The sequence below is a fragment of the Haemaphysalis longicornis genome, unplaced genomic scaffold, assembly GCF_048455015.1.
Source record: "Haemaphysalis longicornis isolate Haplotype H1 unplaced genomic scaffold, Haemaphysalis longicornis Haplotype H1 scaffold_2, whole genome shotgun sequence".
In the NCBI taxonomy this organism is placed as follows: Eukaryota; Metazoa; Arthropoda; class Arachnida; order Ixodida; family Ixodidae; genus Haemaphysalis; species Haemaphysalis longicornis.
Genome location: NW_027526295.1, coordinates 105,503,591 through 105,529,995, shown reverse-complemented (window position 1 = coordinate 105,529,995; position 26,405 = coordinate 105,503,591). Strand labels below are relative to the sequence as shown.

Below are 26,405 nucleotides of genomic sequence, written 5' to 3'. Positions count from 1 at the left end.
ATAAACCAGTAGTTGAAAAAAAAAAATAGCACTTTGTCCTTGCACATCCTTACTGTCCTTGGTCTTTTTTTGCGCTGTACATCTCCTTCTTTTTTTGCACTGTGCATTCCCTGAACTATCATCGACCAACTAGCCCAACACCATAACTTATTGGTCTCATATAATTAAATGTAATAATAGCAGGACAGCTTCTTTTGTGAATCTCAGTTTTCTTGTAAATTGCTAAATATTTAATAAGAAAATATCTGCTTTGATTTGCAACTATTTGAACAAAACCATTATTTGCTTTGCATCTGCCCTGAAGCTGAAACTCATTATTCGCACACAGTTCGGTACATCCTGTAACTGATTCATAAAATAGTGCTGTCAATAAAAGCACTTCATACATACGTTGTTCTTTGGTATAAGATCCATGCACATGCAACATGACACACAGAATATTAAATTCTGCCCTTCCACACTTCAATACATATGTATATTTCATTTGGTTGTTTGATTACTCAATCCCTACTAGACTCGGTGGCAAAGCTGCTCTATTCACATTCGACTGATTTTCGGAAGAAGCACCTACCCCGACCAAAGAGCAATGAGCACATGACTGGCCATCTTTCAACACTGCAAGCAGAGTGGCTTTTGCAAAGCCAACTCAGGCACACCGATTTCGTGTCTGTTTTTCTTGCACCTTCATCATTTTCTTAATCACTCTCTAGCTATATGTGCAGTCATGCATTCTTCCATATCACAGACTTGTGCACTGCAACACCTGCAAGATTTAAAAGAGGACTCATTGCACATGGCTGGGAGTAAATACAGGTGCTATAATTGCTTTGCAGGGCACGAGTTTCATTTGCCACACTGAGAGCTTGCCACGCCAGCTCACAACCCCGTTTATGTGGGTGCATTACCATCAGAACTCTGCACAGGCCACTCAGGCCCACCCCAAACTGTTTACGCCTGTTCAAGAGCCAAATGAGAGTCAAATGAGAGTCAATTGCACAAGGCCTTACAGGGTGTCGGTGTAGGTGCCATCTCAGAGGCACACCCGGTCGTTGGGCAGGTGCTTCCAGTTGGCCCCCGGCGGAAGCGAGGAATGTGTTTTACGCTCGTTCAAGAGTCAAATGAGAGTCGAAGAGAGTCGAACAAGAGTCAAATGCATAAGGCCTAACAGGGTGTCGGTGTAGGTGCCATTTGAGAGGCGCACCCGGTCGTTGGGCAGGTCCTTCCAGTTGGCACCCGGGAAGCGGGAAATGTGTTTTACGCCCGTTCAAGAGTAAAATGAGAGTTGAACAAGAGTCAATTGCCTAAGGCCTTACAGGGTGTCGGTGTAGGTGCCGTCTGAGAGGCGCACCCGGTCGTTGGGCAGGTCCTTCCAGTTGGCACCCGGGAAGTGGGGAATGCGGTCCACCCTGGCCTGCTCCAGGGGTGACAGGGTGGGCACCTCGTGATCCCGCACACCACCCTTACTGCTGCCCTTGAGCTGCACATGTAGTGGGGAAATGCCGGTGAGCTTAGCAGAGATGCTCTTCGAAACTGTAACATCCTCCAGAGAGAGGGAGGGGTATTGTCAGAAGCAGAGAAACAGCAGAAATAGAGAGATGGACAAACACGAGAAGCGCTGGGGAGACTCTTGCGAGTGCGGAGAATGAGTGATGACTCAGACAGCTGTTCTTCACACAACCATCAATTCGCAAAATCATTTTACGTGCAATGACGCTTTTAATTCCGGATGTGACAATGTTCACATTTAAAGTCTGTGCCAGATAACAACCGATCAAAGCATTCAAACCACGGTAATATTTAAAAGTCAAAATTCGAAACCTTAAGTGTCGGTGCTCTGGTTAACTACTGGTCTACATGACCAATCTGCTCGATCTAAATGACACTGACTTACAGCAATTACTTTTGTGAAAACTACCACACCTACATTGTGTTTTGAGCTTTGCAGCAGCACTGCTCAGCCACGTTTCATAATGTCGGTCAACGAACGAGGCAGTAGGGATTTGACCGCAAGCAAAAGTGCCACGCTGTTTAAAGCAGCACAGAAAGACAACAGTGCCTGCACAGTATTATCTAAGTTGAGTTCCCACTAGATCCGGCTTCGGCGGTCATGGCAGCAAGGTAACCCCTGTTCAGTGTGAAGGTTATGTGCATGCAACACGGCACACAGCATTTGCACAAAATGCAAGCCATAAAAGCTTCCAGGTGGCAGGTTGCATTCCAGCTTTCAATACTGCCTCGTTTACTAGGGCAGTGGTTCGTATGTGGTACCAGGGTCATAAAATAGCTGCAGCAAACTTGGGTTCTTTAAATATCACTGATTCATTGTTATCGCATTCTCTTCTGTACCGGAAGTGACGGAATATGCGATCTCACCATAGCTACACCAGGGCGGTGATGATCATCATAGTGAAGTGCCACAGATGAATTTAGACCACCTCGGATCTATGGCACGGCCAACACATTGACACAAGGGTCTTTTTTTTTTGCCTCCACAAAAAAAAAAGAGAGAGAGAGAGAGAGAGAGAGAGAGAGAGAGAGAGAGAGAGAGAGAGAGAGAGAGAGAGAGAGAGAGAGAGAGAGAGAGAGAGAGAGAGAGAGAGAGAGAGAGAGAGAGAGAGAGAGAGAGAGAGAGAGAGAGAGAGAGAGGAGAGAGAAGAGAGAGAGAGAAGAAGAAGAAGAAGAAGGCTGCCACAGCTGGGATCAAACCTGCATTGTCTTGTTCAACAGCATACCTCAGCCACTGAGTCACCATGGCTGCCAGAAATCCAAATTGATTCACAAAGTTTCACTACAGTGCCTCCACATAAGCCGGGGTATTTTTCTGCACAATCTTGAATCTCAAATTTGACAAAATCTGTTAAGAAGATAAACTAATAAATACATACAATATAAAATATAATTCACACAAAAACCTTTCTGGAATGAACGCACAGACTTTAAACATTTAAAGAGCATGCCCACCTTTTGCTGCACTCATAGCTCGTGCAGTTCTAAAAAGTTTTTCAGAACCCCTCACTGCAACTGGCCACTACTTAGGTTAAGGGGGGACACTGGTCTTGAGGACCAAAAATTTGCCAAAAAATCAATTTTCTGTATTAATTTTATTTGCAGTCTATAAGTCCCAAAGAATGTTAGTGCAAAATATTATTGCTGTACCATAAGTATTTACAAAACTGTCACCATTTGAAGTTGGCTAAATGGCCATTTTCCCCTGCATTTACGAAATTTATGCCTTGTTTTCTCAAAACCAGTTTTTTCCCATGAGGTCAACTGTCGGGTACAATATCTTGGGATGTACTGGTCAGATTTGCGTCATTCTTACTGCATTCGAAAGCTTAAGAACTGAACAGTGCAATAAAACCACACAAATATAGAATTTATTTATACTAGTGCAATTTTGTATGCATTTTGTTTTACGAAAACATTGATAATTGATGACCTGCCATTTAATATTTACAGCAATTACAGAAACAGTGATAAATTTACTGCTGTGGTATAGTTGCACTCCCTGGTCCTTCTAGAGCACGAAGGAACAAATTGTATTCAAGTATATCATAAGCAGATAATTAAAAATTGCTTGAAATGGAATGACATAACATGTTGCACAACTCTGAACTTTGACTATATAGACGAAAACTGATTGCATATTTGTGCTCAGGATGTTAAAACACACTTAATGTGCGAATTTCAGGTGACTGGTTCAAAAATAACAAAAATGTCTTCAAGACCAGTGTCCCCCCTTAACACATATGAATTACAGTAAAAGCTTGCCAATTTGAACTCGAAGGGGACCATAGACTTGCTCTAATTAAGTGGAGTTCAAATTAGCGGGTGGGCGCTGAAATGAATGGACATCCCGTCACACTGCGCAGGTATAACATAAAAGGAAGCCACCTCTGGACACGCTATGGCGAATTAGGCGCTACTAACTTTTGTGGCAGGTGATTTCGTAAATAATGACAGCGTTTATGCTGGAAAACATGCTTATATTCACGGCAGGTTCGCACCTATCAAAATTAAAAGTAATCGTCTGCTGCAGAAGCGAAATAAGCTGTTGCAGCAGCGTAGCGAGCGCTACACTGTTGTTTTTCTGTTTCGTTGTGTTGCGTCTCTAGTAAATTTTGTTTGGCTTGAATTTGCAACGCATTGTAATCACTCTGGGTTGACGACTTGTGTGAGCAGTGATGCAAACCAGGGGATCGCAGTTCGAATTAACCGTTCTGGATACCGAAGCGTTCGAATTATCGGGAGTTTTCCCCTATAGAAATATACAGGGCTGTGCCGGGACCACGGCGTCAGTTCGAATTAACTGCAAGTTTGAATTAACCGAGTTCGAATTAACGAAATTTTACTGTACCAGGTAGAAGAAAGGGAGGGCCACAAGAAATGAACAGCGCAGAAAGAAGAAGAAATCTCCAGAGCGACACACTTAAGACACTTAAAATGCCGCAGTTATATAAGCACAAACACAAAACCCTCCCTCAACTTTTTCTTGGAAGGGTGGGGGACAGTGTTTCTACGTGAGAGCTGCAAAATTTGCTAATGGAAGCAAGCAGTGAGCGTCCAAACAGTGGGCCTGCATAATTGTGTATATAAATGGACCGAAAAGAGCGCGAACCTTGCTTTATTTAAAAATAATGTGGCAGTTTATAATTTGCTACAAGTTCCTAAGGTGCACTACAAAGAATGTTTGCACTATGAAGAACTGTTTAGGAACATATTTCGAGCTACGCGCTTGCTAAACAGTCCTGATGTACTAAAAAAAGCTTACGATACAATTCATAAAGCTGACAAAACATGGGCAGTCAGTAGATGGAGTACATACGGGTTAATGCAGCTCTAGGAATCGGGCTATCACCACTTAACCTACTACAACTTAACAGAGTGACTGACATGTGTAATAGCATGGCTGTATACATTCCGCACATAGTTCAATTGATGAACTTCATGCTCAGCTTTATATTACTACGCAGCTACAGCTGCAATGTCACGGGGTTGATTTCATCATGTCATTACCAATCACACCAGCTGTGGTGTCGTATCACGTCATGTCATGCAATCGCCGCACAATTTTATCACCTACAGGCAGAAAACTTGAAACCACCCGAAATTTAAGTCTAAGAAAAAAAAGAAAACAAAAAGAAGAATAGGCATACCGAGTTTCTGACATCACTTCCGATTTGGCAGTGCATAGCCAGACTAAAGAAAGCAGCCCTTTTGTGTCACTCTGTCAAAACAGCATTGCAGAGACTCTCTGCTGCATCCCTTGCCGATTTTGTGCTTTTTTAACAGCATTGGACGATTTGTACACGTTGGCAGGTAAAAATTTTCTAAAGAGCTGCCACCGCATTTTTAGCTTTCTTAATAGGGGGTGTGCAAATACTCGAATATTCGAATACAGTTCGAATAGTACCTCCACGAATAATTAAATTCGCGAATCGAATATCCACTATTCGATTTTTCGAATAGTTGAGTGGATTTTCCGATTGTGTCCTGACTTTGTAAAAGTGAGAGACGTTGGCGCATGCCAATGCACTGCTGCCTCACCGTCTGCTCGGCAAGTTTCATCCAAATCGCACGTTTAAGAGCGCGTATCGCGGAGGCAGTAAATTTTATCCCAATGCACGGGGTAATCTGCGGTTGCGTTGATAAGATCTTTTTTTTTCGAGCCGTCGCCGTCGACTCTGGCCGCCATTTCTAATTCTGCGACCATATGTTTACATGTTCGAGCAGCTTCCGGTGAAGACTGCCACCGTTTTGACAGCGCTTGCGTTAATTTAAAATAAAAAGCAGTTCTAGCTGTTTTTAATGCAGTTGGTGTACGGTTACTGTGTGTTTATTTGTTTTTTAAACCACAGTGGATAGCGCAGGCTTGTCCATGGTGCCTGAAGCGTAACCTTTCCTTCTGCTACGCATCGTTCAAGCTTTTTTATTATTATTATTTATTTATTTACTTATTTATTTATTTATTTTATTTCACGGACCTTCATGTTTTCGTTCATTCATATGGCGTAGCATGCTAAGCGATATGGCTCGGCTAACCTCGCTTTTACCATTAAATGCATTTTCTCTCTCTCTCTCTCACGCTGCCAATGTGCTTCCGAAGAAGCGCCTCCTTGTGGTCCATGATTGTGGTTGTGCAGTGTTTTCATGTCCCATTGTTCATGCCTGCAAAGTGCTCACTTCTGAGTTACGAGGCGCTCTATAGTCGTTGCCTATGATTGCAGTACAGCAACTCCAGTGCAAGTCGTGCTTCCAAATGCGTATTGAGCCTGCTCCAGATTCCTGGAGTACTGCCGATGCGAGTTGAAAAGTGCGTTCTGTGGGTTGAAAAAGAACATCGTGTCTCCCGAACAAGCGAAGTCGCTTCTGATTTTGCACAAAAATCTACAACAGATCGAGGCCTGTAAAAAAAAATTGACATTCGATATTCAATTCGATATTCAGCTTTTTTTTTTTCCGAATTCGATTCGATATTCGATACGAAAGTCACTATTCGGCATTTGCACACACCTATTCCTTAATTATCTAGCTGAAACAAGTGCAATTTTCCTTAAGCTTGACACACTTATTATTCCGTCACGGCCACCTTTTGACTGAAACAAAATTATGAGTTGTCTTCATGGCCCCTCTACGAGAGCAGTATTAATTAAGCTGCAGCAGTCTTTCCGACCAAGCCAAAGCTAACGGCTATGAGAGGTCTCAAGTAGAAGAGCCCGGCATACCATGAGTTGGTAGTGCGTTGATGGCTCGGCGAGGCTGTCGTCTGCACCAGCTTTGGGCTCCACGTCGGCCAAGTCTGAGATGGCGTCATAGAGGGTGATTGCTCTCATGGGTGCGTGGCTGGTCCACCTTGTTCCAGCGGTGTACTGTGCGGTGGTCACAACAAGTTTCTGCTGAGCATGGCACAGCGGTTATCACATGCTAATTCACACACTCAAAAAAAGAGGCCGCCACGCGCACTAGATGGGAACAGCATAGGTGCTGCGCAGAACCCTGCAGAATGCCACACACGTTGCTCAGGAGTGAAAATGTTGATATAGGGATGCTGAAGGGGACACGGGGAGTGACAGGTAAGGGTCGGCTAGGGAACTGCAACCACATTTGCGGAAGAACTGGGGAGGCCACAGACAGTGCAGGAGGTGAAGTCCAAGAAGAAAAACTGTGGTGGGTGGGTTGGCCGGGTGGTGAAAGTGGACGACGATCACAGCATCCAGAAAGTAAGGAGGTCGGAAGACATCCAGAAAAGGATCACGGGCCAATCGAAGAAAGATGCGGAAACAGGGCGTCAGAGCACAGAAAGTAAAGATCTACGACAGAGTAGATTACGGATGGTGCAAAGCAGAGAGCAATCATCACAAATGGCAGCTTTGTAAGGAATAAAAGAAGCTGCTTGCAGAAGAGGAGGAATTGGTGAAACTTAAAAGCTTATCCCTGCACAACAACGCGAGAGTAACATGGGCAATTACAAAGGGAAAAAACAAGTAAAAAACAATCTAACAAATGTGCTTTGCCTTACGCCTCGAAGCACTGTGCAAGATTGAAAACATGCCTGGAAATTAGGTAAACCTCCCCTCCTGCTCAAAACTGCAACGAGACCTTCTGACGTGTCCCACGGTCCTCCGAGAATTCTTGGTTCCAAGGTTGGAAATCAATACTATGCCAACTTGCTAACACGAGAAACACTATCAAGTAAGCAGTGTTGAGACCGGGCTGACAGGTCCCACTCATCGACAAGGTCACGAACCTCTTGGCCGTCGACTGTGAAGGAGTGGGCCGAGTACGACGTCTTGGGCTCGGGGAATCTCGGAAGTACCTGCCCTGGGGCCGCTGCTATGATTATCAGTCTGCGGGCAGAAAGGGGAAACCGCGGAAATGCACCACAAAGGCATAAGAAAAGAAAGAAAAGGAGATGTCGCCAAATATTTTAACTGCCCCTGAGGTTAGAAGTGCAATTAGGTTGTTACGTGCCAAACGTCTCAAACATGACATTCGACACTCTCCAACTTTCCTTCTATACCTTTGCAAGGCTTTGCTCAATGTTTGATGATGTGTCCCGATACTGTCCCTGCAGGCAATAAATCCTCAATTCAAGCAGCACTATTCTAGGTTCGTCAAAAAGCACCAAACTACTAAAGTCACGACAAATACAATTGGTGCAGCTTCCACTAGTGCTGCAAGGCTGGGGAAATAGCAGGGTTGCCGGCCCCTCTTCCTTCGTCGCAGACCCGACTGTTGCAACTAGATTTCCAAACTTGCTGTAGAAAAAAGAGCCTTCCACATTTCTTTCAAAGTAGACCGCCTTAACACGTGCTAGAACCTGCACCAACCAGCTTCGCAAACTCGGCGCTTGCGCTCCCCACTTCACGCGTGAATGCACATGAACTCGTGAGGAGAAGAACAGCATGCGAGAGATCACACCACGAACGCTGGGCAGAGTGTTCTCGGTGGTCGAGCTGGCCGACGCGGGGCACTCCTCACAAGGCGCATGCTCACATGTGCTCGGTATTTTTTCTTGGTATTTTCTTCTGGTAATACTAGACGGTGGAACTAAAAGCTTAAACGGCTCTACTGTTAAAAATTGGCAGCCTGTTTGCTTGCTTCACTGCAAATGTCATCGAAAGACGACAGACACCCGCTGCCGCTCCGCCAAGGAACTTTTTCTCCCCTCTCAGCTCCCACCCTTCACACTCTTCCCCTCCTCTCTTGCTCCTCTTGTGATGAACTGAATAAAGGATTTGCTCAAACAGTTTTCTGGGCAGCAACTTTAAAGCAGAAGCAGCTACACAACTAACCCAAATAAGTGTGCCTCCCCACTGGCCCCCCCGAGTATACCCCTGGTTTGCAATGCACCCAGACTACACCGCAACGCATTATGCCCCCAACTCCACTTGTTTGCCCCCCACAGGCAAAACTACACCCATGCTACACTGGTGCCTCACTGGTGTGCACCTGGAGCGGCTCCGGCCACTCCCTGAGCATACCCCTGGCTTTGCACCCACACTCCATTGCAATGCACTGCATCCCCAACGCTGCTTGTTTGCCCTCCCTCTCAGTGAGACTGCACCCACGCTACACTGGTGCCCCCCTGGTGTACACCTGGAGTGGCTCCGGGCACTCCCCAAATATAGCCCTGGTTTTGCACCCGCACTCTGTCACAACACTGCACCCCCAACCCTTATGCTTGCTTGCAACCCACAGCGAGACTGCAGCCACACTACCCCGGTGACCCACTGGCCTGTCCTAGTGCGCACCTAGAGCGACTCTGGGGCAGGCCGTAGCGAGCGGCCTGGAGCATGGTGCAGGCGCACTGGTAGCCCATGCGGAGCAGCGCGAGCAGGGTGAGGGGCAGCATGTGGCCCCCGTGGCTGCTCACAAAGCCCGGCACGTTCTCCAGCAGGAACAGCTGTGGCCGGTAGTAGTCGCACACGCTCAGGTATGTCGACACCAGCGCGCTCTGCAAGGGGCCACGGCCACATGGAACAGGAGGCGAAAGGAAGACAGTCAGTGCGTGGAACACACAGGAAAGCCCATGCACAACCAAACACATCTGACGGAAGAGTATCTGGTAAAGGTGAGAAATGAAAATGCCTCCCTGTGTCGAGATGTCAGTGCATGTTAAAGATTCCCAAGCAAATCTATCCTCTCTACTGCAGCATGCCTCAGTGCCCAGGTAAAGCTGTGGTTGGTATGACACCCAAAATTTGAAGAATGCATTACATTAGCATGCATGACACATTCTGCGGCTATCTCAGCAACGCGATAAAAAGAGCCCCCCCCCCCCCCCGCTTCTCCTTTCCCGTAAGGGCAAGCATGTAGGAGTAGGCAACTGATTTGGATGTCTCAAAAATATTACCTACACCTTATCAGTTGGCAACTTGGCATATAAAAAACAATAAACAGGTCTCTCATTAATCACTGAAATAGCACCCTTAAATTAAATAGCACCCTTTAGTCAGTATCTGTGTTCCGTTTCCACTTGCATGATAACAGCAGTTGCCCTTCATCTTGGCGCACTTCTAAAGACAGCGAGCCCCTGTGCACATAAGCAACACCTTTTGCCTTTTGGAACATCTGGAGATAGCGAGACACTATACCCCAGGTTTCCACTACAAGTACGTTGGGCTGATAAGCAACCAACTGTGGCATCGTGAACGCAAGGCGGCGAAAAAAAAAAAAAGGAAGAAGATCTGGATTGCGTTCTTATCACGTCGTCCCATCAGCATAATTTGACCTGTCTGCCTTCCTGCGGCATCCATTCTTCTAGACCCTAAAAAACAAGGCGGGCACGCTCAAAACACAAACACCAAACTAAAGCCGCCCTCACAGTTTGTAAGACCGTGCAGCAGTGTCTGATGTTAAAAAAAAAAAAAGAAAGAGAAAATGAAGACCACCCTCTGTTTTTAGGTGGCGTTCATTTGACTGATGATAAACAAAGAATGACTGAAAGGTAAGTTTCAATGTGGTTGGATTCGCACACGTTCTGTTTATAGTGCGGCACCGCTTAGGGAGCAGATTTTCGAAATTTGAACCCAAGGTGGCTGCAACTTGGGCTAGACCAGCGTCCACTTCACGCCATGCTTCACAAAGGCTGCCTACTGTCGCACAGGGTCTTCAGCAGCTGCTGCTGCTGATTTTTCTGATCCCAACAGCAGTGATGACTTCCACAATGGCGTGAGATCACCAGGTTTTAGCTTCGATGAAATAGATACAGTCAATCCCGCATATATCGAACCCAGATATATTGACTTATTGCATTTATCGAATAGTCCAGACATCCCCTTAGAAATCCTATGGGAAAGAAAATATTTGATATATCGAATTATCGATATATCGAACTATTTTGCGATCCCCGTAGAGTTCGATATATATCCGGGATCGACTGTATTTGAGTAAAACAAGGGCACTCCCCCTTTTTGCCCCTGGTTCCTCCTCTTCTTCATCCAAAAAGGATGGGTGTGCATATTGAAGATTGATGTGAATATTGAACTATGGCTATAGAACCTAGGAACAACTTGTATATTTCAGATTTCCTGAAATAATTTTCTGGCTTAGTACAATCACCTACTATTTATATTGTGGTTACACTATTTTGTGCACTTTTTTTCTGTTTATTTGACAACTTAACTCTGAACAATTGTAGCTCTCACAAAATTGCTGTTATGCCTCGGAAAGTGCGAACAATTAGCTACAATTTCATGCATCACAATGCTAAATGCATCCAGCTTCTCAAGAGAAAAAAAGGGCCAATAACAAACACAAAAAAAAGGCCAAACCTGCCGCACAGGTTTGGCCTTTCCCTTCAACCAGACACTGCTCAACAGCAACTGCCTTGACCTTCCGTCTCTTCTTTTAGTTTCGCAGCTGTTAATGCCCTTCTCTGTGCTTCCAAAATGCTTTTTTTCCCTTACCTGTTCTCCATGTTTCCCTTTTGGTTCACCATATCCAATCTATCCTCCCCGTGACTGCCTTTACTATGTTTTGTTTTGTTTCTCACTCTACTATCCCCTCACGGTCTCTAGAGGCCTCTCAGTGTCATTTCTGTTCTGCGACCATGCCTTTTAAGCTGCATTCGTGGGCTCTTTCGGTGTGGAGTATGCTGCAGAGCGCCACGTGAAAAAACTATTTACCCCTTTTGTGCAGCACAGACAACTACCAAATTTGGCTTTCATGAACATGATCCTTAGGCATATGTGAAATCCAAAAAAAAAAAAAAAAACATAAAAAGCAGTTTTGTGAGGACATTGCAATTTTAGCCTCGTATCCCCTCAAAGGAAGAATGGTACAGGGTTAGAAGAGAAGGCAAGCTGTCTGGAAGATTCGCAATTTGTGATGGCTACTGATTGATAAAAAGAAAAATTAAACAGGAAAAGAGAACTAGCAGCGTTTGTTTCTCATGCTTCAATGTCTCCCCGTTTTCTTTTTAACAGCAGCAACATAAATTCGCAGAATACTGCCACTAACCATGCATTCTGTCTGTATACTTCTGTTTTGTTTTTACCATCTGGCGATGCCCGCCTGTGTTATTAGTGCTTCAAGTAAAGTGCACGTCTCCTTTTCTTTCTTTTGAATGCCGCACAGGCAATCTCATTTTGATAAGGAGAGGGTTCGGCCCTGACGTCACTAGCCTAGAATGATCTCCAGTGTTCTCGTTGTAATTCGGCATTTCGAGAAACAATCGCGCCGAAAGATAAATGCCCACAGAGCCGACACCACGGTATTCAATTCGCTGACACTCGCCTGCGCACGTCACTTTGTTGACTGCTGCTTCGCCACCTGTGTATTCTTTGAGTTAGGGCAGCACAAGTTCAGTGCAATAAACTTGCTTTTCCTTCAAGACAGCTGTGTAATCTTGGGCTATGCGACAATATTACACAATTAGTAGTTTCTCATGTTGCTAACTATACCACACAACAGGTGAAAAGCTTCGTAATTGTGGCACAACTTATCACATGTCCTTTGTGTACTTCTGCGCTGCCACACTAGTGCAAACTATCTAATATAAAACAAAGTAAAAAGTAAAAAAACATCGGAAAAGGAAGAATGCAGGGAAAAAAAGTGTTTCCATGCATTCCAGTACGTCTCGGATGTGCCTAACTCTAACCTTAAAACAACATCTTTTTTTTTTTAAAGTGCTACACATGTTGAAAAAATTCTAACGAAAGGCGCATTACATTGCAGTCTACTAGCTTGTGCTGTATAGCAGTAGAAGAACGAGGGAGCCACCAACACACCTTGGCCATGGAGGGCTCAGAGCTCTGAAAGCGGTTGAGCGCGCTGAAGCCCTGGCAGGGTGGGCCCCCACACAGAAGCTCCACGTCACCCTTCTGAGGCAGAATCTGTCCTGCAGAGTTGGTCTTCTTGCCCTGCACCAGTGTCGCACCGGGGCACCAACAGGGCAGTGGTTAGGAAGTGCAGCCCAGGAAAATTAGAGACAGAGAACAAAACCAATGGCACAGGTGGATGGAATGAGAGAATGGGCAAGAAAGCACTTCATACTATCACCATACTTGTGGAATTCTGTTATAGCCTAAGAGTGGCCCCAAGAAACCTAAAGCATGTGCAACCTATTCCCTTCGTTTTATGGTTACACCTCAGCAAAAACAATTTTTAGAGGTGGATAGTAAAAGTTCAGCTTGAATCCAATAGCTTCAAAAAAAAAAAAAAGACATTAATATCAGAGCAGAATTTTTATTCCAATGTGAAAAAGCAGTTTGAGAAGAGAGTTTGATAAAATATTTCTTCTTATTTTCGCTTACCATCACCAAGTAATAAACATTTGGTGCTTTATGTCTCAAGACAATTTTGGATGACCTCAGATAGGGTGTACGTGTGGTTGATGTCGGTATAAAAAAAAACAATCTTTTGTTGTTTCGTTGTAGTACACCCCTTGCAACCAGTCCCTGCAAACTAAAGGACGCTCGGTGCCTCAGCTTTACACAGAGCACTTGCCTTACTTTCAAATGGCGGTGCTTTGCTCGCGTGTCACCTGTGAGGCTGCACTGGCCAGTCTAACAGTGAGTTCACCCAGTAGCATTTTGTGTGACTGCTAGATTTATAAGTGAGTCTTAAAATTTGGTAGATTTTACAAAGAGAGTTACTGCGAATCAATTTGAATTACACGTAGCGGAGTAGGTTCGCAGGCTTGTGCTGAAGGCAGCAAACTTATGGGCCAGAAAAGAAGCACGAAACTTCTTAAAATATTTGGAGTAAAAACGAAAACCTTTGAATATTCGATGTTGCGAATCATTTCTGAATTAAAAAATTACAGTGCGAGTCAAACTGAGCTCAGTCACTAATTCTGTCCAGATTCAAAACTCAAATACTCACACATTGGTGCTTTTTTTTTTAAATGCTCTGAGAGCCCAACTGGGGAGCCCACCAAGTATTTTGAGTTGTGTTTTTGGACCTCAGTGGTAAGCATAAAAGTGTAAGTACCTAGATTTCCATACCAACCCTCCCACCACCTCAGCCGTACATTCTCATACATTCTATAATGTGGAGTAGGAACCTGACCTCACAGTCGCATAAAATGCCGCTGCTCTGACAAGAGTGGGATAAATCATGATTCCACCCACTTCCTTCTACCTGGTTACTATACTACTATAGTATAGTACTGTAGGTTACGAAAAGCACTACTGTAGGTTACGAAAAGCAAGATCACTTTTCACCTTCCTTTTCCCGCTACTACAGCGGAGAAATTGAAGTGACCAGGATAAACCTCTGCACTCCTTCCCGACCCGGGATGTTGTCCTTTCTTTGCCAGAATTCCTGTGCATTGCTTATAGCACTCTACAGCCATGTTGCTTTGGACAGGCAAAAGACATGGCATATTTTTCAAAGCCCCAGCCAGTGATTTACGTGGAATTTCAGTTCCCCCCCTCAAAGGGAAAGGGAAAGCATCACAAGAAGGACTAAAGCAACAATAAAACCAGAAGGAATGAAAAGGAAAAGCGAGAAATTTATGCAAATTAAAAATACAACAAAGACTCCGAGATGACGTTGCACAACTTGCCAATCATTTTGTTCATTTGTTCAATCCCAGCTGCAGCCTGTCAACATTCTTTCTGAATACACTCTGAAACCGCCCCAGTTAAAAATCTGGTTCCCTCCTAGCAAACGCCCTTTGCACAAGGCCTATGGCGGTGAATAGCTTTGAGGAACAATAACAAGGGTTCATTTTCACCCCACAAGATACTAAGAGTGTCAGCAGAGAGAGACAGAGAGAGAGAGAGAGAGAGAGATGTGCTAACACAACTCAAAATTGGCCCAGCCTTGGTTTTACACCACAGACGTTGTTACCATGTATGTCCGATCTACCACGATCGGCTTTACAGATGCGACCTGTCCATTGCTGCCGGTGACAATGGGAGCCAGCGTGCTGAAAAATTGCCGTTTAGGGAAGGCGCGCTCCGTCAGGTGGAACTGAGTTGAATCCCCAAACTCGCCAACTTTGCTTTGCTCGCAGCGGGACCTGCGACTGCTCGCATAAAATGAAGCGGTCGTACCAACCAATACCAATTGTACCAATCACCACCTATAATACCGGCCAGCAACGAGAATTCACGGTTAAACCTAGCCGTTTCTTAGCCATGAAAACGCCAACGTACGCAAGTAAACCACACTATACCATATGCGCCTTCTCGACTAGTATTCTTTATTTTCATGCAGTTTTGTTCATTTAAACATGTAGAAGCTTTGTCGACTTCGCTTTACAGCGAGGAGCTTTCTTCAACACAAAACTTGTCTAGCATGGGCTTAGTTCACGGTGGAGGCTGAAATTTCTGTAAACACCCAAACAGCGACATTCTGTAGTAAAAGCGCCGTCATTCTTGCGGGAAACCATAAGTTTTTCAGCGAATGGAGCACTACCGTATTTTCCGGTGTATAAGTCGCGGTTTTTTTATGAAATTTTCGTTGGTGCGTCTTATCCACCGGTGCGACTTATCTAATGGAATAAATCTGGTTCATGGCGGCCGTGCGTGGCCAGCGCACGTTGAGACAGGTTCTAAAGGCCGGAGTGATGTGGTACGCGAGTGGTGACGATGTTGGCAAAGAAGACATCAGTGAGTCAGAGGACAACAGCGATGCGCAGGGGGAACTCCCACCTGAAGTTGCTGAATTATTTGTTAGCGAGTCTGAGGGAAAAGACTTCGATGGTTTTGCCTAAAAGCCGTCCGTAAGTACGTGCCATCTGTGTGTATCCATAAACCATTTTTGAGTAGTTAGTTATGTCCAGACTTTGGATGTATGCGCGTTTCTTGCTCTGCTTACAGGGTGATGCGTTAATAGGCGGCGGCCGCCACAACCATGTACTTTCGCTGCACTTTCTAACGATCTGATTCACTATGAGTTTACCTAATTAACAAGTGTGTCTTATATACCGGTGCGTCTTATACAACAGTGCGACTTATATAAGTTTTTTTTTAGAAAAACTGTCATTTTGAAGAGGGTGCGACTTATACAAAGGTGCGACTTATAGACCGGAAAATACGGTAATCAACGGCAAAATTTTCAGCGGCGCTGTGGTATTTTCACCAAAACTGTAGCGCCACGTTTGTAGGAGCTCCGCCGGGGTGGCTTACAAGCCCAACAAATGGCAAAGTTGAGCATGGCAGCCGTCTTAGGTCAGTGCTTGCAGTGAGAACCAGTTATCTTCAGGATACCTTTTGAGCCACTGCCCCCGTACCTAAGCGATCGGAACCTGGTGAAAACAAATTGCCCTTAATAGTCGCCTGTCAAGCTTGCTCGGCTGTACGCAACAAATGCCATCGTGTACAATATGTTCACTGACAATACGACGCAAAATACTGCAGGATCTTTCAGCACATTCTTTCACGAACACGTTTGTTCGTTTGTTCATTTAAACATGTAGAAGCTTTGTCGACTTCGCTTTACAGCGAGGAGCTTTCTTCAACACAAAACTTGTCTAGCATGGGCTTAGTTCACGGTGGAGGCTGAAATTTCTGTAAACACCCAAACAGCGACATTCTGTAGTAAAAGCGCCGTCATTCTTGCGGGAAACCATAAGTTTTTCAGCGAATGGAGCACTACCGTATTTTCCGGTGTATAAGTCGCGGTTTTTTTCTGAAATTTTCGTTGGTGCGTCTTATCCACCGGTGCGACTTATCTAATGGAATAAATCTGGTTCATGGCGGCCGTGCGTGGCCAGCGCACGTTGAGACAGGTTCTAAAGGCCGGAGTGATGTGGTACGCGAGTGGTGACGATGTTGGCAAAGAAGACATCAGTGAGTCAGAGGACAACAGCGATGCGCAGGGGGAACTCCCACCTGAAGTTGCTGAATTATTTGTTAGCGAGTCTGAGGGAAAAGACTTCGATGGTTTTGCCTAAAAGCCGTCCGTAAGTACGTGCCATCTGTGTGTATCCATAAACCATTTTTGAGTAGTTAGTTATGTCCAGACTTTGGATGTATGCGCGTTTCTTGCTCTGCTTACAGGGTGATGCGTTAATAGGCGGCGGCCGCCACAACCATGTACTTTCGCTGCACTTTCTAACGATCTGATTCACTATGAGTTTACCTAATTAACAAGTGTGTCTTATATACCGGTGCGTCTTATACAACAGTGCGACTTATATAAGTTTTTTTTTGGAAAAACTGTCATTTTGAAGAGGGTGCGACTTATACAAAGGTGCGACTTATAGACCGGAAAATACGGTAATCAACGGCAAAATTTTCAGCGGCGCTGTGGTATTTTCACCAAAACTGTAGCGCCACGTTTGTAGGAGCTCCGCCGGGGTGGCTTACAAGCCCAACAAATGGCAAAGTTGAGCATGGCAGCCGTCTTAGGTCAGTGCTTGCAGTGAGAACCAGTTATCTTCAGGATACCTTTTGAGCCACTGCCCCCGTACCTAAGCGATCGGAACCTGGTGAAAACAAATTGCCCTTAATAGTCGCCTGTCAAGCTTGCTCGGCTGTACGCAACAAATGCCATCGTGTACAATATGTTCACTGACAATACGACGCAAAATACTGCAGGATCTTTCAGCACATTCTTTCACGAACACGTTTGTTCGTTTGTTCATTTAAACATGTAGAAGCTTTGTCGACTTCGCTTTACAGCGAGGAGCTTTCTTCAACACAAAACTTGTCTAGCATGGGCTTAGTTCACGGTGGAGGCTGAAATTTCTGTAAACACCCAAACAGCGACATTCTGTAGTAAAAGCGCCGTCATTCTTGCGGGAAACCATAAGTTTTTCAGCGAATGGAGCACTACCGTATTTTCCGGTGTATAAGTCGCGGTTTTTTTCTGAAATTTTCGTTGGTGCGTCTTATCCACCGGTGCGACTTATCTAATGGAATAAATCTGGTTCATGGCGGCCGTGCGTGGCCAGCGCACGTTGAGACAGATTCTAAAGGCCGGAGTGATGTGGTACGCGAGTGGTGACGATGTTGGCAAAGAAGACATCAGTGAGTCAGAGGACAACAGCGATGCGCAGGGGGAACTCCCACCTGAAGTTGCTGAATTATTTGTTAGCGAGTCTGAGGGAAAAGACTTCGATGGTTTTGCCTAAAAGCCGTCCGTAAGTACGTGCCATCTGTGTGTATCCATAAACCATTTTTGAGTAGTTAGTTATGTCCAGACTTTGGATGTATGCGCGTTTCTTGCTCTGCTTACAGGGTGATGCGTTAATAGGCGGCGGCCGCCACAACCATGTACTTTCGCTGCACTTTCTAACGATCTGATTCACTATGAGTTTACCTAATTAACAAGTGTGTCTTATATACCGGTGCGTCTTATACAACAGTGCGACTTATATAAGTTTTTTTTTGGAAAAACTGTCATTTTGAAGAGGGTGCGACTTATACAAAGGTGCGACTTATAGACCGGAAAATACGGTAATCAACGGCAAAATTTTCAGCGGCGCTGTGGTATTTTCACCAAAACTGTAGCGCCACGTTTGTAGGAGCTCCGCCGGGGTGGCTTACAAGCCCAACAAATGGCAAAGTTGAGCATGGCAGCCGTCTTAGGTCAGTGCTTGCAGTGAGAACCAGTTATCTTCAGGATACCTTTTGAGCCACTGCCCCCGTACCTAAGCGATCGGAACCTGGTGAAAACAAATTGCCCTTAATAGTCGCCTGTCAAGCTTGCTCGGCTGTACGCAACAAATGCCATCGTGTACAATATGTTCACTGACAATACGACGCAAAATACTGCAGGATCTTTCAGCACATTCTTTCACGAACACGTTTGTTTTGGCTAGTTTTGTCACCGAGCCTAGCCTAAGTTGATTATAACCTACAATCCTCATGATGGAATAGCGCAAGCTCAACGGGACGTGAGAAGGACACAACACGAGCGCTCGTGTTGTGTCCTTCTTTTGCCCCATTAAGTTTCCGCTGTCCCATCATAATGAATGTATACCGACTAGCCCAGTTCTCGACCTTGCTGTAACCTACAACCTTGGCATCAGACTCACTGAGAAGGACACAACATGAGTGCTCGAGTTGTGTCCTTCTTTTGCCCTGTTAAGTTTCCGCTGTCCCATCATAATGCATGTATACCAACTAGCCCAGTTCTCGATTTTGCTATAACCTACAACCTTGGCATCAGACTCACTGAGAAGGACACAACATGAGTGCTCGAGTTGTGTCCTTCTTTTGCCCTGTTAAGTTTCCGCTGTCCCATCATAATGCATGTATACCAACTAGCCCAGTTCTCGACCTTGCTGTAACCTACAACCTTGGCATCAGACTCACTGAGAAGGACACAACATGAGCGCTCATGTTGTGTCCTTCTTATGCCCCATTAAGTTTCCGCTGCCCCATCATAAGTGTATACCAACTAGCCCAGTTCTCGATTTTGCTATAACCTACAACCTTGGCATCAGACTCACTGAGAAGGACACAACATGAGTGCTCGTGTTGTGTCCTTCTTTTGCCCTGTTAAGTTTCCGCTGTCCTATCATAATGAATGTATACCAACTAGCCTAGTTCTCGACCTTGCTATAACCTACAACATTGGCATCAGACTCACTCCAGCTACACTGCCTCAAAAGCTGAATGCCAAGACTGCGTGGTAAATTTCCGACACACGCTAGTTTTTTTGTTGTTATTGCTGTTTTACTCGTGCTGTGTTGTAAGTCAATAGGAATTAACCGCGCGCCAAGTGCTTCTTCCTGACTTTTCTTTTTCTTTTGATGAACTTTATAAAACAGTGAACGCAAAGTGTTCCTTCTTGTTCATTTTTTTCTGTTGCATGCTATAGGAGAAATTGCGCTGAATATTTCTATTTGTTTTAATCTTTTGAATGTACACGCGCTATCAAACGCGTCAAATGCCATGGAACGCGTTAAAGGCTAAACAGCCATGGACAGCTTTCTGCAGACGATATCTGGTTGGTTGCGCGATCGGTGGGCGCTGGCCGGGTGCGCGCTTACTGCAGTCTAGCCAAGTTATAATTTCGCATTAAAAACTTTAATTTGAGCACACTGCCGATTCCACAGAAGGTGTGCACTTCCCCCAGTGTGAATCAACAATGAGGGAGCCCAACGGACCAAGAGAAAGATGAAATGACAACAATGGCAGGCCGAGCAAATGCGTATACAGCGGAGAAGTGGGGATTAAAAGCAGCGACAGCCGATGCAGCGGCGTCGGAAGAACTAAAACGAACCAAACAAGCAGTAACAAATTCAGCGTGCAGAATCAGCGAGCACGGGCAGGTCGCTATCTATAAAGCCGGTCGTGGTATTTCCGTTGCAGTTTCTCAATCATCACCATCATTATTATTAGGGCCTGCTGCTCATCTAACCAATGCCACTCACAGCGAGAACGTCGCTGAGGAACTGGTTACAGTCCTGGACGAAGAGGGTGGTGTTGGGGAAGTTGCGCTGGTAGGCCCTTGAAGCCAGCTGGCAGTTTTCAACCGCCCACACTGGGCTGCTGGCCCCAACAGCTTCCAGGCCACACGACAGCCCTGCAAACAATGCAGTACATAACAATAAGAAGTACGCGGCTTGTGGGCCAATATCACGGGGGTTTTTGTCTTTGTTTTACTCATACAAACAACCACGGTAGCAGTGGTGGCGCCGCTGCAGCAGGTACAACTAATCATGAAGTGAACTCATCAGCATCATTAGCACCATCATCTACTGGGTTGTTACAGCAGGACAAAAGTCCCCCATACTAAGTCCCACCATCCTCCTATCTTGCATCAGCTGAAATACACTCTCACCTCCTCCCTCCATCTGGTACCCTCTGCCTTCCTTGTCATTTTGTAGTACATATACAGTTAAACCTCATTTAACAAAATTAAAGGGGCGCTGCGATTTGCTTGTTATAACCAATATTTTGTTATAGCCATAGCGGGCATTTGCTGGAAATAGTGAGCACTGTACTCACCCAAAGCAAATAGTGGGTGAAATTGGATCTTGCCGCGTGGCGGTACACAACAGAATAACTGCATTCCGGAGATCAAAAGAAAAAGTCACACGCCTACTTTATTGCAGTTCAAAATATACGTGTAAGTTGTATTTTGAACAGACTTTGCTGCAAACAAGTTTGTAATTGGACGCTGATGTGTCTTTCTGATGCGAATGATGACTTACTCAGCTTTGCGCCCAATGTGACGGCTTTTATCGTAGCCGCCTCCTGGTCTAGCATTACAGTCTTTCGCTTCTGCTGCCCGCCTGGTGAATTCATGCTGTTCGAATTACGAGCGCAGCACGATAAAAGATAGGGCTGAAGCACCTCAAACAAAAAAAATAATAAATAATAATAAGCACGCACACAACTTCAACAACGTGGCCCCCAGGTGCATTGGCTGCATGCAGTATGCAATGAGAGGAAGGTGGGAATGGCTTTGTGGGTGCAGTGGACACAAGGTGCACCATTCGGCTTTGCGCGTGTTGTTGGAGAATGCATGGTAGGAGTTCTGAACTGCTAAATACAGTTGTCACATTGTGCACTGTCTCAAACCCGCGTTGCGCACTGTCATGAAATTGTACCGAAATTTAGTTTCGTAACAAAATTTGTTCGCTATATCCCGTAACAGGCAAATTTTACCTCGCTAAAAAGAGGTTTCAAATACAGTATTACCTTGCTAACTTGAACTCGCACATCTCGAAAAATCGAAAAGTCGAAATTTTCTACGGCACCGAACCATTTCGTATACGTCCCATGTATTTGTTGCCCTTTATTTCGAAGTACCGTATACGCTCGACTAAGGGCCGCACTCGTGTAAGGGCCGCTCCCCCCAACTTGGCAGGCCAAATTCTGGAAAAAAAAAAAAAAAAAAAATCTCGCCAGCAATCGGCAGCGTCGTCGCGTCTCGCGTATGGCGTGCGGCGAATTTCGTGGGCGCCACCAGATGGCAATAGCTGTCCTACAGCTTCGTCACGCGGCGCTCTCTGCTCTCTGAGCTTCAGGCGCGCAACACTGGGCCTCCTCAATTATCAGTCCGGGATCGTCCGCGGACTGCCCGAGACGCGATCTGGCGCTCGTTTTTCCTATGTATTCCTATGGGGCTTCCGGTGCGACGGCAGTCCTCGGACTGCCCGCGGACCGTCCAGGACTGGTAAATCGAGGACGCCCACTATCTGGGAGATCTTGTCTCGCCGGCGCCATTGATCCTTTGTGCCACCGTTGATTTTGACGACTGCCTAGCACAACCGCTTGCGATGGAAAAGAAAAAATGCTTAACCGCATACGATGCTGCGTTCAAACTTCAAGTTGTCGCATACGCCGAACAGAATGGAAAACGTGCAGCCGGCCGGAAGTTCAACGTCGACAACAAGTGCGTGCGCCGGTGGTGCGACCAAAAGGAAGAGCTGGCCACAACAAACAAGACTAGGAAAGCATTCCGCGGCAAGCCTTGCAAATTTGATCCATGAACGTGCGGATGACGCGAGCAGCGGCGACGAGACGAGCCCGAGCAGCGACACCGATGAAGACATCTAGCGAGGATGTCCGCAGCTAGACACCAGATATCCCATGGTTATGTATATATGGCATGATTAAATAGGTTTTTCCATGCGTGGATCGAAAATTTAACAAAAATTTCACACTTCCGTGGAAGGGCCGCACCCCATCGAAATCGCGGGAAAAAAGTGCGGCCCTTACACGAGTGTATATGGTACTTTTGGGCCAAACTGCAGATATCTCGAAATCGTGGAACGAAAATTTCGCCGCCGCAGACCGTTTCACAAAATTCGCGCGATGCTGGCACACCTAAATCCCTACATTTTTTTCTCGTTTAGCCGCGCCTACCACAAAGCCGATGTTCTTCCCGAACGTGAAGTCTGAGCCTAGAGGCATGTCAACTTCGTCAAGCAACCCTGTGGCACGTCATGCGACGATAGAGACATGCGCAGAGGTACAGTGTACTAGAGGACAGAGGTGTGTGTGGTGTGGGGAAAACCCCAATAGAGAGCAGTGGCGGGAAAGATCGGCTCAAGCAATGCATCAAGCAGCTAGAGGACTCCTTATTAGGCCCGAGTGCGACCGCAAAGCACAGTTCTTTTCTGCTAAGTAAAATTGCAGTGCCCCAAAACCAAGCCGGTGAAAGTCTCTTGTATGTTTTTTTTTCTCTTTCACACCTTTATGAAAAGCAAGATTGAAAGCTAGTGCTGAAGAGCTGGTAAGTAGTAGCGCCTTCTTTGCAAAGAACTCAATATTTTATGGCAATTCGCGCAACTTTGCTTATTTCGAAAATCCGCTCATCTCGAGTTAACGAGGTATTACTCTACATTGGTTTCTGTGGGGACTTTCAAGGGGAACTACGACTTGCTCGTTGCATTCATTATTTCATTACAGCACGTCTCATCATAATGAGGTTAATTGTTGCATACCTGTGACCTGCTGTCTATCCTTCACTTCACGTGTACTGCCCAAATAAGCTGCTTATTGTTCCAAGCCAGAATGCCCTTTTATCCATGGTATGCGCCCTCTTTCTTTAAACGTGCCTCCTCCTTGCTGCTTCCTCAGCGGACCTCAGATTTGCCTGAAGGTGTTTTATAGGAATGCCAGGTTTCTGCCCTGTAGGAACAGTAACTTACCACCACAGCCAGCAAACACCTCCAGTGTCCGTAGCCTTGGCTTTTCTTCTTGTTTCCTCTCGTCCAGCGTGTTCTGGCAACAGAAAAAAGAAACAAAGAGAACAAATCTCCGACTGCTCCCTAAGTTTTGTTTGTTAAACAATTTGGCCGTTTAAAAAAAAATACTTTTTAATCTTTCATTCGTTTATGTTCAAGGGGGGGAAAAACGAAAAAGCAAAAAAAAAAAAAAAAAGGGCCACCAACTCCACCCAAAGTTTTATGTGCTAAACAATTCAGCCTTTTAAGAAATAAATACTTTTTAATCTTTTATGTTTAAGACATGACAGGGCATCTGGCCCTTCCTGCAATGTGTCAGAGCAGTGCATGCAGTAAAACAGCCAAGTGGTAAAGAAAGGCTTTGGAGAAAGTTAGATGACACAAAAATGCCGTATTTTCACTCTATAACCCGCACCAAAAATGTGAAAATTTCAGGGCAAAGTAGGTGTGTGGATAATACGGGGGGATATTCCTTTAGCGCAGCTTCATAGCAATGTGCATTGTGCCGTGAAGCTCCTGAGCAGCAACAATGACTAAGTCTTGCATGGCAGCGATTGCACAAGTGACACTTGTGCAAGTGACAGCGAGAGCAGTGACACTGAGTGAATTGCGTCTTTCGCCTTGCAGTCAGTGTACTCTACTTGCTAAATATACGCTAGGGCTTTTTTTTCTTTTCAATTGGGCTGAAAGTGGGAGTGCGGATTATATGCAGGGGCGGGTTATATGCGGAAAAATGTGGTATGTTAAAATAAAAGTGCCAACCTCCTGTCCGATGCATCGGAACTCATCGGGCACGTCAAAGAACTCCCGGGTGCGACCGCTGTACATCTGAAATGTGTAAGAACAGATAAGCAGAAACAGTTTAACGACACGCCAGAATGTTACAAACAGAGCTGGTGCATGAGTGACAGCGCTGACAAACGTACGTACTTAGCAGTACTAAGTGCAACGTCGTTACAACAGATCTGCTTACATTAGATATTTGGATACCACATATGTATTTGTGACATTTGGTTCGTATTCCTATCTGTGTTACTGGTCAAACTTTGTTTACTGTGGATTCTGTTACAACATACATTCAGATATAATAACTACCGTATTTACTCGTGTAATCCTCGCACTCGCGTAATCCTCGCACCCCTAATGTGAGCCACGAAAACTTGGATTTTTTGGTTCCTCGCATAATCCTCGCACCCCCAACTTTGCAGCGGCGAAAGTTGCCTGCTCGCGAAACCCGCATGGTGCACGCGCTCTCGGACGCGCGCCCTCCCCCGCGGCCTCTCCGTTCGGCGGAGAGCGCTGTGTATCCAAGGCCATCCAGGCGCCCTAACAACCCTAGCAGCGTGTTAGGGCGCCTGTTAAACAGGCGCCCTAACACGCTGCTCACACTGTTCTTGAGCCGGTTTCGCGTGCGCGCAACTAGACGGCGTTCGCGCAGCCCGCTGTCGTGTCGTCGTCGTGGTCCCGTCACTCGCGTCAACGGTGGATATAGCTCGCTGCCATTTTGAGAACTTTTTGATCTCTTTGTTTTGTGCTTGGTGCCGCTTTCAAATTGAAAGCGATAGAGTACGCGATCGAACACGGCAACCGCGCCGCAGGCAGGCACTTCGGCGTCACCGACTTCAATGTGCGTTACTGCAGGGGTAGGGCACGCACATGACGACTACGAGATAGGGCGCGCGCCAGAAAGCAAAGGCGGCAATTTCATGATCGCTGATCGACGAGAGTGACGAGAGGCTGTTTACGTTGTACATAATAAAATAAAAAGAAATAGCTGCTGTTGGCAACACTGAGCTTACATATACAAAAAACGACCGCTACATTTAGCGGGATAGGCAGGAGGCAGATTGGCAACACTGTGCACCGGATTTTTTTTTTCCCGCATAATTCTCGCACCCCTAACTTAGCATTGACTTTTCCGAAAAAAAAGTGCGAGGATTATGCGAGTAAATACGGTAGTTTCAAAGGCTGGCAAGTCCAGTTTTGTCCCTCTACAGTGGACTCTTTTCCGACTGTGGACAACCTTTCACTTCATTAAACGTTTGCAGTGTATCTGTTTCTAACTTATGATGCTGATCAAACAAAAACTATTTGAAACAACTAAAGATAATTGTGAATTAGTAGAAGTGAAACTTTTTGCTTCCTAAAGACTACCACTGTTAGTGCGTAAAGTCATGCACTTGCAGTATGCGAAGGTGTGATATCCTCAAAGTCAAGAGACTGGATTTAAAATTTAACAATGTTAGTACAACAGATAGATGTTTTTTTAATGGAAGCCCCCGTACATGATAGACGGCTAAATCTGCAAGCTTAGCCACCAGGCCTTTCTTTACTTGCACTTCACTTATATTTATGTTGAGAGTATGTTGACGGAATTGTAGATTGAAGAAGAGAGAGAGTAGGAATAATAGTATGGGTGAATGAAAAGATGGAGTGGGTGCCATACAATAGAAGCACAGCAAATGTAAGAAAAGTCATATGTGCGATTTTGTGACGTGCTTCATAGCATCGCAGGAGGATGAGACTGGCGAAAAACCCAGGTCACCCTGAAGGTTGTGTTGGCCTTAATGCCAACCTGTTCCAGTTGAAATGGAATCTCAAAAAATGAGCAGCATACTTTTACTGTCTCAGTTTTGCTTTTAGCGCTTAGTTGAAAAGTCCAAACTCTTGTTATAACGGACTTCATCCACGATTCCATCAAAGTCTGTAGTAACAGTATTTGGATGGCTCATACTTTTTTTTAAAGCATACTGAAATCGTGATCACTATCGTGGTCTGTTGTGACCAGGTTACACTGTATTTCATTCCTCACTCTCTGCAACTAAACTGCAAAGCTTGCCCGTACACATGACAC

At 45.4% G+C, this 26,405-nt stretch overlaps 1 protein-coding gene across 3 annotated transcripts in view; it reads right to left on the bottom strand.

The window, feature by feature from the left end:
• Window positions 1-26,405, bottom strand: part of LOC144169093 (DNA (cytosine-5)-methyltransferase PliMCI-like) — a 150,967-nt gene that overhangs the window by 20,384 nt on the left and 104,178 nt on the right. For all 3 annotated transcript variants that reach the window (XM_077698103.1, XM_077698104.1, XM_077698102.1), the window contains 8 exons: window positions 24,314-24,379; window positions 23,516-23,588; window positions 20,285-20,436; window positions 12,735-12,866; window positions 9,255-9,457; window positions 7,748-7,847; window positions 6,726-6,869; window positions 1,314-1,477 (listed from right to left, as the gene is read on the bottom strand). In XM_077698103.1, coding sequence (XP_077554229.1) covers window positions 1,314-1,477; window positions 6,726-6,869; window positions 7,748-7,847; window positions 9,255-9,457; window positions 12,735-12,866; window positions 20,285-20,436; window positions 23,516-23,588; window positions 24,314-24,379 — 1,034 coding nt within the window. The remainder of the gene's footprint in view (window positions 1-1,313; window positions 1,478-6,725; window positions 6,870-7,747; window positions 7,848-9,254; window positions 9,458-12,734; window positions 12,867-20,284; window positions 20,437-23,515; window positions 23,589-24,313; window positions 24,380-26,405) is intronic.